Genomic DNA, 14,063 nt, shown 5'->3' with positions numbered 1-14,063 from the left:
CTTCCACTCCCACTTGCCCAAACTTCAGTTGGTTTTGTTGTGGTGGAATTTTGTCTATTGTAACTGCTGTCATTCACACTCAAACTAGCACATATTTTATCTCGGGGAAAATCTCCCCAACTCTTTTTGTGTGTGTGTGTGTGTGTGTGTGTGTGTGTGTGTGTGTGTGTGTGTGTGTGCGATTCCCCCCTCCTTTATCTCCCTCCCTTGTTCTCATTCACACACATTTTTCCCACCCATTTCAACACAACCCCCCCTCCCCCTTTATCTGTCTCCCCCTCGACTGGCTGTCTAAAGCCTTGATGTCCTCTCTTCCTACCCACAATCCTTTCCTGTCCCCCCTCCTCCATTTTATCCACACTTTTTCATCTAGCTTCATCATAGCTCAACCCCCAAACTCTTCTGTCTGCCCCCTCCCTAAACACACACACACAGATACACACATGCTGCGTTCCCTGGCTCCCTCTTTGTCTGCCTCAGTAAATCAGCAGAGCCTGCTCAGTTCCAGGGGATTAATGTGTGTATGCCGGTGAAGAGAGCAATGAAAAAACTGGGAGAGAGCGCTCGATTTTTGTGTAGCGCCTGTTGTGTTTGGAGTTTCAGTGCAGTGTGGGAGCAGGCAACATACTGAGTGTGTGTGTGTGTGAGAGAGAGTGAGTGCTTTAACAACACAGTGCACTGATTAGCTGTATCGTTGTTGAAGAAGAGCTCGGGTATGGCATGATAAAGTGATATGAGACATTTACGAATATCCTGTCCGATGTGAGCTGCAGTTGATGCACTTTAAAAGCCTGTCAGACTTTTTAAACCCACCTAGCGAAAGCGTTTGCACATTTCAAAGAGGATTAAATCATAGGCACGGATATTCAAATTAGTGATACATCTGGGTGAGGTTGAATGCCGTATGTCATGATTAGTCCCACATGCTCCACTGACAGATGAGAATGTAGAATAACAGAGCTAATATACCAAACTAAACATCCTCAGAGATGACTGGGCTTGTCATATTCAGGTTTTCCCAAAGCACTGTATGCTAAATTACACAGGCAAGTTAAGGCTACACTGAGGAGGTTCTGCTTCCAAATGTGTTGTGTGTGTGTGTGTGTGTGTGTGTGTGTTTATTTATATATATATATATATATATTATATCTCATTCATTTAATGTTTACTAAACGGTAAAATATGCAAATATGCAGCTTTGCACCCCTGGTGACAAGCGGTTCTTGTTGTGCTTTGGTTCTGTGTAAATTAAGTGCAGAATCAGTGCAGCCTTAAGGTGATAATACATGGGGCAACTTTTTGAGCAATGTTGCTGGGCAATGTTGCCATCAACTGGCAACCTGGTGAGACACAGGGCAACTAATTAGGGCAACGGACAGTTGGCAGTAACCAAACATGGAGGAGCAAATCTATTGCCAACTCAATTAAAGGGATAGTTCACCCAAAAATGAAAATTTTGATGTTTATCTGCTTACCCCCAGCACATCCAAGATGTAGGTGACTTTTTATCTTCAGTAGAACACACATTGTGATTTTTTTTTTTTTTATAACTGCAACCGCTGCCGTCTGTCAGTCAAATAATAGGGGTGAATGGGAACTTTTACTATAAAGGCCGGAACACACCAAGCCGACGGCGACGAACTAGTGGCGACGAAAGCAGACTGCGGGGTCGGCTGGCGTCGGCTGGCGTCGGCAGCGTCTGGGTCCAAAGTTGCCCTGACACACCAAGCCGACGTTCGACAGCCGACGGCCAAATAGCACGTCCGTTCTGCGCCTGCGTGAGATGAAATGCCTTTCCATGCCAGCAGGTGGCAGTAGTTTGTGTTCGTTGCTATGGTTCGTTGCTAGGGAGACCGGAAGAGCTACAGGGATACAAAACATAAACAAAGGTGCATGAAAAACCAGTTCTCGCTCATCACATACGGATTCGTGTTATTTCAAAAATGTCCGACACGTTGCAAATGGCACTGGCTTTGTCAGCCCTTGGTCTTTTGCTTGTGGAAGAGGAAAAGAAGAAGCGGATGAGAAAAATACGGAGAAAGCGCACTAAATGGGTGAAACCATGGATACTCCAGAGACAGGCCCAAGGTGCTTTCCCGAACCTGTGTCGAGAGCTCGAGTTACAGGAAACTTGTGGTTTTAAAAATTTCGCTCGGCTTTTTCCCACTCAATTTCACATGTTAAAAGAACTTATTAGTCCAATCATACAGAGAACAAACACGAACTACCGGGATTGTATCTCCGTGGGGGAACGTCTGATGATTACACTACGGTTCTTGGCAACAGGTAAGGTTATTCGTTGTTTGAACATTTCATTAAAACACCTTTTCAGTTGTGTTTATTTTGGTGTATTATGAAGCATTATAAAAGTGAAAAGAATTTTATTATTTTGTATCCAGTTGTAGCCTACTTTAAAAAGACACAATGTATAAAACATTATTATGGTTGTTTGTAGCACAATGTCTTTAATAACTGATAAAAAAATATTTGCTTTAATGTAGTGTAGTACAAATGCATTAAAAGTGTTAGATTTGACTCTGTAAAAGGTGTGGAAAATTAATAGTGGAGTTATGTGTTTGTAATCTTTGCAGGAGAAAGCTTCAAGAGCCTTTCTTACCAATTCCGGGTGGGAATGTCCACAATTCAGCAATTTGTTCCTGAAACCTGTGCAGCAATCTACCAAGTCTTAAAAGAGAAATACCTAAAGGTATACATGTATCTGTTTAATGTTTTTTGTTTTAGCCCAAAAATGAGCAATTTTTTTGATCTCTCAGATATTGTTTTAGGAGGCCTCTGATGTAGAAATTAAAGATTTTTCAGTTTTTTTACATTTTAATAAGGGTAATTTTAGGGTCTTATATTGTAGTAGATAAACTGAAAGAATAGACAGGATGGTAGACCATGTGTCGAGGGCAGAGATCTAAGTATTATCCATCAAATTATAATTTCAATGCAAATAAAATTCCACTACTACATTCAAACAATACAGTCTGGCTGGCCTATTATGCTCTCTACTTATCATACTAAAAGAACACATTCATCCCCCCAGAGCACTTACAGGTTCATATTCAAGACCATTCATACCTGTCCCTGAACAATGCAACAGGCATCTCCCCCCAAAATCCAAAACATAAAGAGCCTAATGCTGACCTATAAACACTTCTTCAACCCAATAGCATTGTGAGGACGAACAATAGAACCCATTAACTATGTAAATGTGATCTTGAGAGAAAAAACATTTGCAGGCATTTTTTTTTTAAATTTTTGAAAGTGATGTTGTAATTCTGCAGAAGTGGGCTTTGCAGGGTTAATTCAAGAATGTCAAAATCACTGAGTTATTAATGGTCTGACGAGTTAAACTAATTTCTTTTAATTATATTGTTTTTTAGTGCCCAGACACAGTGGAAGAGTGGCAGCAAGTAGCCGTTGGATTCCAGAATCAGTGGCATTTCCCAAATTGCCTGGGTGCTCTGGATGGAAAGCACATTAACATTCGTCCCCCTCCAGGATCTGGATCTAAATTCTTCAACTACAAGCATACATTCTCAATAGTGCTTATGGCACTGGTAGACAGCAACTACAGATTTCTGTATGTTGATGTGGGCTGCAACGGGCGCATTTCAGATGGTGGAGTGTTTGGGGGATGCTCATTGCAGGATGCCTTGGAGAAAAGAACATCCAACATTCCTGCACCTGCACCACTTCCTGAATCAGACCAGCTGGCCCCTTACTGCATTGTGGCTGATGAGGCATTCCCCTTAAAGGAATACCTCATGAAGCCATACCCGAACCGCAAGCTGTCTGTAGAGCAACGCATATTCAATTACAGACTTTCGCGAGCTCGAAGGGTGGTTGAAAATGCATTTGGCATCCTGGCAAATCGTTTTCGCGTCCTACTAACCACCATTAATATTCAAAGCACTGCCAAAGTGGAGGACATTGTTTTGTCTTGCTGTGCTCTGCACAACTTTCTGCGCAAAGAGTGCTGTGAAGTGTACATGGCAGGAATCGACCAGGAAGAACAAGATCATGACACTGTCCCTGGAAGATGGAGAGAAGACCCTGGCCTACAGCAGGCCTCTCTGCCACGCACAACCAACAGTACAACACACGCCAAACAGCTCAGGGATAAACTGTGCCAGTACTTTAATTCGGACACCGGTGCAGTGCCCTTTCAGTGGGGCAAAATATAAGCATGTAGCAAACTTGTTTCTTTCCCCCCTTGACCTTGGTTTATGTTTTATAACAATGGTGTGAATTTGCAAAATAAAGTTTATATTTTTACATCATTGTGTTTTGTGATTTTTTTTTACATAAAGAACAGTGAAGTACCTTTTACACAAAGTCAGTGTTTTATTTTCAAATGTGCAAAAATAGCATTAAGGTAATTTACAGAAAAATATCAACAGTTGGTATTTAAAATAAATAAAATGTACAGAAATATAAACTTTGCATAAGTACTCTAATATAACGTACAACTAAGCGTGACATATTTACTAAATGCTACAATATCTGTTTACAATTTTGCTACATAAAAAATTACAAGTGTGTATACTGATTGGAAGATGCATCCAGTGCATGGTTGTGGCCCACTGAATATTTGAAAATGCAATTATCAACCTCATGCTGGAAATGTGGCAGTAGATGTGGTGGCAAATTCCGCATTCTGTGTTCAAGATTTTTGCAGTAAGCTGAGATGGCATCATTGGTGTTTTCCTGTGATGCCAACTTTTCCAGAGTTTTGCCGATGGTGCGCATCAAGTTTGTGGACGGCCCGACGGCCCGACGAGGTCCAACGCCGATTCAACATTTCGAATCGGCCGAAACAAAGCCGACGAGGACCAACTTCAGCCGACGGTGCAGAACACACCGAGGAAACTTAGTCGGCCGACGAAGAAAAACTGCCCGACGGCCGACCGTCGGCTTGGTGTGTTCCGGCCTTAAGAGTAAATAGAAGTTCCCAAATCGCGCTCTGACAACGGCAGTGATGTCTCGCGCATATACTTCAATGAGAGCAAGACATCACTGCCGCTGTCAGAGCGCGATCAGACCACACTAAGCGAATGCTGAACACAGTTGGACATAGTGTTGTATTAGAGGTAAAAAATTATATAAATACTGTTCGGTTTCTCCCACAAACCGATCGTTTCGTGTCTTAGGACATCAATCTGTCGTCACGAGCCGCAGGATTTAATTTGGATTTGTCTAAGCAAGTTTTATTTACTCTTATAGTAGAAGTTCCCATTCACCCCTATTATTTGACTGACAGACGCAGAGGTTGCAGTTAAAAATCATCATTTGTGTTCTACTGAAGAAAAAAAGTCACCTACATCTTGGATGCGCTGGGGGTAAGCAGATAAACATCAAATTTTCATTTTTGGGTGAACTATCCCTTTAATACTTTATTATAAAAACTTGTTAGCCACTTTATTTCAACTTTTCAAATATCTTCTTCGCTTTTATTAAATATAAATGCCTTTCTGATCTGATTTGCGATAGGAAAAGGGAGAAGAGAGAGTTTGGCAAAAGGCGGATTTGAACCAGAGTTGATTGTGTCAAAAGCTACTTTCACGTGCTATATGCCCTACAGCCTACGCCAATACAGACATTAAACAGAATGCATCTTTTTAGTATTTAACTGAAAACATTCGATGGCTAGATTACAGCCTGCACACATTAAATTGGACACATGTTGGTATTTAAAGCATTAAATGATCATTTTGAATTTTTTCTGAAATCTCCAAGCCAGTCACGTGATTAGCTGCTAGCATTTTGATTGGAGGATATCAGAAAATTGCCCACGACTGATCTAAAGTATCCAAAGTTGTTGCTCATTCTCAATGGGAAAGTGCCAAGCAACATTGAACATCATCACCTTTAAAGGTGCAGTAAGCAATTTTTACAATTTTTTTGTGAAAAATGGACTGAGCACCACAACACACAACTTGTAGCCAATCAGCAGTAGGGGGCGTACATACACTCATGGTAGGGGAGGAGAGAGTGAGCAAGAGGGAAATTTGAAGAAAGAATGTTAAAAGAGAGATGGCTGAGAGACATTACAAAAAAGAAAAGGTCAGAGGAATATCACAGGAAAAAGAAGGGTTATGATCAGGCAAGAGGTTTGGGAGCTTTCCAGTGCTGGTGAGACCTAAATGAGATGGCCTGAAAATGGCCGGCGAGGTTGTGTTGTTTCTGCTCCATACGCGAATAACATTGGTTTTGAGTGTGTGCTGCTGGCGACTAACTACAAACTCTTTCTTGTATATAATCTTGTACTGCATGTTAATTTTTGTACTTCCTTAATCTTCGTTCATTATCTTTGCTTTATTTTGCTTCTGCTATGATAAAGACACATCCACTCTTGCATTGCATGTTCTTGCATTTTAGGGGCGGATTAATGAAGGGAGGGGTGTGTTTGTTTGGGTTGATTTCATATATCAACAGTGTTCAACAATGATTCTCAGAAATCGTTTACTGCACCTTTAAAATGTTTCCATTGTTATGGAGTATGCATTTTATTTATAACTAATGATGCACTGAAATTCTAGACACACTGGACACCGAAAACTAAAAAAAAAAAAAGAGTGATTACGCACTACCATTCAAAAGTTTGGGATCAGTAAGATTTTTTTTTATTTTTATTACTTTTATTTAGCAAGTATACATTAAATTGTTTAAAAGTGACAGTTAAGACATTTTAATGTTACAAAAGATTTCCATTTCAAATAAATTCTGTTCTTTTGAACTTTCTATTCATCAAAGAATCCTGACTAAACACATCCTTGTTTCCACAAAAATATTAAGAAACACGACTGTTTTCAGCATTGATGATAATGTTTCTTGAGCAGCAAATCAGCATATTAAACCATATTTCCACCGAAATTAGCCAGAACAATTTGTCCCAGGAACTTTTTTTCCCCCCACACCTGTTGCTGTCAGCATTTCCATCCTGGTCTAAAGTACCGTGAAGATTAGACAAATGACAACCAATCAGCATGTTCAGCACCCCTGTCCCACCCCCGAAAGTTCCTGAACTTTGAAAAAGTTCTACTTCGCAAGCAGGGACGTTCTGAGGGGAAAATGTTTACCCAGAACTACATTTAGACCCTGGTTCCTGCGGTTGAAACACAGAGTACCACCCCAAAGTCCCTATTCGTGGGGAAAGTTCCTGTGGTGGATGTGGTCCCTGAATGATTTTTGAAAGATCATGTGACACTAATGGCTGCAGAATATTCTGCTTTACCATGACAGGAATAAACAAAAAAATGTATATAAAATACAGTTATTGTAATTTAAAATAACTTTTAAATGTAAATCTATATTTTTCAAATTAGAGTATGAGACATCTTTCAAAAAAAGTATTGTTCTTCAAGTGGTGTTACTACTAACATCTATGCTCAACTTTTAAAATATTAGATATAGTATTTTTAAAACACCTCCATACATATAAAAACTGACTTTTGTTTTACATATATTAACATTTTACTCTAAGAAATGCTTGAGAATCCTTGCCAGTATTTGCATCTTTGTTCCAAATTTTCAGTAACCAATCTTTTGGTGCATTTCCGCTCTGTTGGTCCCTTTTTTTTCTTTTGAAATAATGTTGTTAATTCACTTTTCATATTGGTCATCATTATTAAATCTGCTACTGTCCGCTGTTGTGTGTACAGTACAATTTTATAGTCAAACCTCATAATAAATTGTGACAATGTACTTAACACAACTGTATTTAACTCTCTTAAACAGGACTGACAACCATATTGTTCTGCTGTGGGAATACAGCCATAGATGCAGTGAAGGAATATCTGATCTTGACATGATCTGAATTCTGTGTGTCAGAAATGAGGAAGGGAGTGAGTGTGAGTGATGTGTTTGATATACGTTTGTGACGCTCTCTGTAATCACTCTGTCCGGTATGTAGTTTTCACGTTAACTCCTTGCCCTAAGGACAAAGGCAAATAAGCTTGTTTAAAGCTGTACTTCCTCCTTTCATGGGTTGTTGATGTTGATTCGTGACCTTTTCTATCCCAAAAGTCAGTTATAGTGTATATATATATATATATATATATATATATATATATATATATATATATATATATATATATATATATATATATATATATATATATATATATATATATATATATATATATATATATATATATATATATAATATATATATATATAATATATATTTTTTTTTTGCGATGCAATTCGAGACTGTTGCAACTCCCTCTTTTTGTTAGTCAAATGAATCACACATAAAAAATAAGATCTGAAAGCCTTTTCAGTTATTTCCCGTCATGTTATGATCATTGTAAGAATGCAGGGAAGTTTGAGTTGCTGCTGTCAACTAGTACAAATAGTCTAATGTGAACTACCTGCTTGCTTACACCTCATGTACTATCCCTTTGTATTTTTAAGTTTACATTTGTGTGTGTGTGTGTGGGAGAGGGACAGACAGAGCCTATTCTTTCAATTTGCATTTTACTTTTAACTTACCTGCCGATGGTTTTTAGATAAACCAGAGTTGCCAGCTAAACCTGCATTTCAAGGTATTTTCCTAAGGAAATCTATTAGTATGGAAACAAAATGTAAAGAGAACTTTTAGTGATGTTTCTTCCAAAAGCAGAATTAAACTAATTTAAAGGCCTGTTGCTGGCTGTGTCTGAAAGCTAACAAATGCTGCATCTGCAGGCAGAAAGCATATGGAGGTAGGAAGGCAACAAGACACTTCCGAATATAATGATTGTGCCACTTCCTGTCTCCTGAGATCTCTTTTTCAATTTTTCTTTTTTATTTTTGTTTCTATCTTTGCTGCCTTGAACATTCTGTGAGACTTAAACTAAAAAATAATCATGGTGTCTGAAAGTGGTGGTCAGTTTGTGTGTAAAAGTATGTTTTTGGACAACTTCTTCCACTTTTGATGGCATTTCTTGCAAGAAATTAGTATTGCGGAAATTTAAATATTCACTTTATCACCAAAGCTCTCCTTGTTATTAAACTGCTATGCTGCCTCAGAAGTCTGTCTGAAATCAGTTTTGTGAGGTACCTTCAGCTGCCTAAGCTTTTGCATGCAGGCGTAGTTTTGTTCAACATTGTGTAATTTGCTCTCACATGCTTAAAGCACAACAGACATTTCCTGCCATTTCACCTTTATTTCCATAACAACTGGAATAAATAGTTAACCTTTGTTTTCCCAGTTTTATTTCCTGAGAGAAAGTGAGGTGCATCTTTTTCCACCTCTGAATCAGTCATGTTGTTATTATTAGCATGTTGTTTGTAGCAAGGTAACCTGATGGATGTGCATGACAAGAGGAGAGCTGAAGATAATGATGTCACCAGAGAGAAAAATATGGAGATTGAGTTTGTGATAGGAGGCAGAAGTAGGTTTTATGGGTCTAAGGGAGCATTGAATCTTGTGAGAGGACATGTCAGGTGTTGCAGTATCTGAATGTAGGCCTACATGGAGAACACTACTAGAGGAACAATTAAAATCCACTCACTGCAAACATGAGAAGCTGTAATGCTCCCCATGTGGGGCAATACTGCTGACAACAATTAATATGGTTTTACTTCATATGGTCCCTTAGCGATGATCTGTGATGGTCACTCATGTTCATTCTGTATCTGCTCTGCCTCTGAATTATTTAACCGTAAAGGTCCTTTATGCCATCATTCATTATTAATCCATCACAATCCTCTGTGTTCCTTTAGGTTTTTCTAATGGCTAATATTTATTGACACTTTTTAGATTTGTTATGCACTAGGTTCCCGTCATGCTTCTGGACAGCTTAATTAATTACTGGATTAGTCATTTACTTTTCTTGTTGTTTGAGGGCTCTTGTTTAGAATATAGATGGACTACTAATCACTTTAATGGATTTATTCATTCACACAAGTTGTTCTAAGTGCCCTTGGCATTTGAATAGTTTTTAGGGACAGTTTTTGAACAAACAGGCATAACAGCCACAGGAGTTGCTGTGAAATGCAGGCCCAGTGTTACATACTGTAAACTGCTAGTCCTACCCTCTTGTAACGATGTCTGTCCCTGGTTCTTAATTGTACCAACACTGTAAAAAAAATCCCAGTAAAATTTACGGTAAAAAAAGGCAGCTGTGGTTGCCAGAGCTTTACCGTAAAAAATACAGTAGCAACGTAAAAAATAAATCTGTTAAATTTACGGTAAAATAACGTATTTCATTAACTGATATAATGTTAATTTACCAACCTAATGTAGTACTAATATCTGTTTTGTAGCTTTTTATAATACACTGACAGTCAAAACAGCCAAACACAGTGGTGATAAGAGTCACATGATGAATCATAGTTCATCACAAGCAGCTTTTCCACAAGCTGAGAAGGACAACACTAACATATAGAAGGTGCACACAATGTCATTCACACACACACACACTAAACACCATCATGGTAACATGCATGAAATTTTAAAAATGCAATAAACATTAATTTAACAACATTAGATGTAACATAAAACCCTAATGTACAAAACTGATTAGAAAAAAAAAATGAGAAAAACATTTCAACGAAAATGTATCAAATTTGAAGTGTCACGCAGAGAATTGTGGGAATGTCAATTTACGTTTTTTCACTGTAAATTTTACAATGAATTATTATTTTTCACTTCCAAAAACTCTGAATGTAACGGTATTTTACCGTAAAATTACATTAAATGTACTGTTAGATCTATTACAGTCTATTCACCGTATATAGTACGGAAACTTTCTGTAAACCAATTGACAGTTTTTCACCGTAGCATTTTTACAGTCTTTTACTGTTAAAATCACGGTCATTTTTTACAGTGAAGTATATAGATATTTTTATTTTTATTTAATGCTTTAGTAAGTTTATGTATAATTTTAAGAAGTAATAAGCTTGTTAAATTGAACATTTCCACCAGTTTTTTAATCAAGGTTGTTAATGAAAGAACTTTGCTTAAGAAATGATTTTAAAAACATCCTTCATATTGAAAATACAATATAAAATAAATATTATAGTACTGTCTAAATGTTTGAGGGCAGTAAGATTTTTTTTATGTTTTAAATTAATACTTTCATTCATCAAGGATGCTTAAAATTGATCAAAAGTGACAGTAAAGGCATTTAGGCCCTGTTTACACCTGGTATTAAGATGCGTTTTGGTCGATCGGATCAGAAGTGGAGGATGCTAAATACAGGTCTAAACAGAGTCTAAAACGTTTTGAGCTTGTCCACTTTTGACCACTTCCAGGTAGATGAAAACACTTTCGACCGGATTGCTTTTGTAGTGGAAACTAGGGCTGGGCGATATATCGAATGCTTTTGTCACGCGCATTTCGTCAGTAAAGCTGGTTCCCTGATTACCGCTAAATCGCCATCACCTGCTTTCAAATGGAGCGCCATTTAACAGACAGAGCCGTAGTTCACTGACAAGCCACGCAATATCACGTTCAATATCGATATGAATCGTTTTGATATTGAATGTGATATTGTGTGGCTTGTCAGTGAACTACGGCTCTATTAAATGGCGCTCCATTTGAAAGCAGGTGATGGCGATTTAGCGGCAATCAGGGAACCGGCTTTACTGACGAAATGCGCGTGACAAAAGCATTCGATATATCGCCCAGCCCTAGTGGAAACGCTTGTGTGGTTGAATGTGTTCGAACAGTCACTATAAAGACCGCCTACTCTCCACCTACTGACCTAATGCATAAACATTATGGGAAGTGTGCTAGCCGCTTAAACAGTAAATGATAAGTTTTATCAGCTGAAGACCTAAGTTTGGTATGAGGGTGAAAAACATACCAAGCACAATGTTCTCTCACCTTTCCAGATTTCTAACACGCTGCGTTCACCATTCTTGCCGCTGTCAGAGCAGAAACGAAAGCTGATGCTCTCCGTATGTTTTTCAGTCATCTCTGTGCGCATTCATATGTAAATTGCGCAAGTTAATTTTGTCCATTAGATCGAAAGATCTGAAAAAATAGACCCTTCCCTCACAGAAATAAATACAGAATTGGTTGAAAGTGAACAAAAGAGACAGATTTAAAATACTGGGTGGAAACCAATACAATAATACGCCCCCAACGCACCTCATTAATACAAGGTGGTAACAGGGACTTATAGTGTTACAGAAGATTTCTATTTCAATTGAATGCTGTTTTTTTAAGCTCAATGTTTCTGAAATGAAATGTAAGCTGAAAAGTTTCTTGAGCACCAAATCCACATATTAGAATTATTTCTGAGGGATCATGTGACATTGAAGACTAGAGTAATGGCTGCTGAAAATTCAGCTGTGCCATTTTAAAATGTTTAACAGAAAACAGTTATTTTAAATTGTTATAAATTCAGCAATATTGTGAAATATTATCAAATATAGAGATTTTTCAAAAACATTGAATAAAAAAATCTGTAGTGTATGATATAATGAAAAATGTGTCCCTTTCTGTGACATTGTGTGATGGTTGTTAAATGCTCATACTTGAGCCAAATACTCAATAATGATTCCCTGTGTTTTTCTTCTATAGGATACACCTGAAAACCCCCCCTCACTCTCCTGTGAATCAGTCATCTCTGAGCCAGCCATAAGAAACTCTTATGTAGGAAATGGAGATAAGGAAAGTACACAGCAAAAACTGAATTAACTTGCACGGATATACTAAAAAAAAAACAAGCACCCTCTGATACTCCTGTGAACTCAAGGGAACGTGGAAGATAAGAGCTGCAGAAAGGAGAGAGTAATTCTTGTCGGTGACAGCTGGCAACACTGGAAGGACGGCTGAGGAACTTCATAAGAGGGTGAGAGGGTGACCACTGAGTGAGAGAGACGGGGACTGACAGAGAGCCAGAGTGCAGGAGGGGGCGGCGGCGGAGGAGGAGTGGGAAAGGTCATTCGCCATGGCGACGGACCCAGGAGAGCCCACTGCCACGGAGGAGTCCTCTGGAGAGAAACCTGATGGAGAGAGGGAGGAGGAGAATGACCAGGGGAACAGGGCTGCCCGTGAGAGAGAGAGGATGCACAGCGCGCCGTCTGACTTCCCCTCCTCCCAGACACAGGAAAAGAGAGCGTGGAGCGCAGGAGGAGGAGGCGGCGGAGTGGCGGACAGTAAAGAAATGGATGAACCGGTCAGACCTCTGACCTTCTTCATGCCCTCCTCCCCAGCAGCACAAGAACCGTGTAGGAAACGGGAGAACAAGCGTTTTTTCCGAAAGAGCGTGGAGATATGCGAAGAGGACGACGAGGTGGAGGAAACCCACGACGCCCCTCACAGCGCCCCTCACCTCGAGTTTTGTGCCTCTGACTCTGTTTTCACCAGCGGAGCCCAGCAGTTACCCGCCAGTGCCTCGGCTGCCTTGGGTGAGGATGGCACTCAAGGCACACAGGATCCTGATAAGACCGGCCTTTCGGCGCCCACTCTAAAGGGGAAGGAAAGAGATAGAGAACAAGAAGAAGAGGCTGAGATGAAGGCTGTCGCCACTTCGCCCGGTGGCCGCTTTCTAAAATTTGACATCGAGCTTGGCAGGGGAGCGTTCAAAACTGTTTACAAAGGCTTGGACACGGAAACCTGGGTGGAAGTTGCCTGGTGTGAACTGCAGGTGAGTCTTGTTTACCCACAAATGAGTTACGGTTATCGTATTAATACAACTAATGCACTTTAGTAGCAAAGGTTTTGACATTTCATTGCTATATGGTGGACTGATAACAGCGATTAGTATTGGTGGCTTTTCTTGGACAGGAATTTGAGTTGTATCATGTTTTTCAGTCTAAGTGCTTTAGCCCTGCTGGTTTGAATTAGGATGCTGTTACTCAGGAGTTTTCCGAGCTTGTTGGTGAAATCTTAGCCTCTTGTGTTTCTCTTCAGGCTGTTACAGTTGAGTGCAGTGAGAACAGTAGAAAAAAAGAGTTTCAAAGTCAGAGCTCAATAGCTTTATAGATTACACAGAGACTATCCGTGGGAGAGAAGGGTCAAGCCTACTCACGGCGCAATGAACTGGACAAACAACGAGGCTCTCTTGTTGTGAAGTGGAATCTTTTTGACTTTGCCATGATGCTGAACCTATTGT

General features: G+C 39.4%; 1 protein-coding gene across 9 annotated transcripts in view; it reads left to right on the top strand.

Moving 5' to 3' along the window:
- Positions 1-14,063, top strand: part of wnk3 (WNK lysine deficient protein kinase 3) — a 61,039-nt gene that overhangs the window by 5,497 nt on the left and 41,479 nt on the right. For 8 of the 9 annotated variants that reach the window (XM_067372110.1, XM_067372107.1, XM_067372109.1 and 5 more), the window contains exon 2: positions 12,527-13,595. In XM_067372110.1, the coding sequence (XP_067228211.1) occupies positions 12,897-13,595 (699 nt within the window). In that variant the 5' untranslated portion in view covers positions 12,527-12,896. Of the gene's footprint in view, positions 1-7,746; positions 7,860-12,526; positions 13,596-14,063 lie in introns of all 9 variants that reach the window. The other variant, XM_067372101.1, reaches the window with a different exon arrangement.

This window comes from Chanodichthys erythropterus, chromosome 20 (assembly GCF_024489055.1).
Source record: "Chanodichthys erythropterus isolate Z2021 chromosome 20, ASM2448905v1, whole genome shotgun sequence".
Taxonomy (NCBI): domain Eukaryota; kingdom Metazoa; phylum Chordata; class Actinopteri; order Cypriniformes; family Xenocyprididae; genus Chanodichthys; species Chanodichthys erythropterus.
This window is presented reverse-complemented; position numbering and strand designations above follow the sequence as displayed.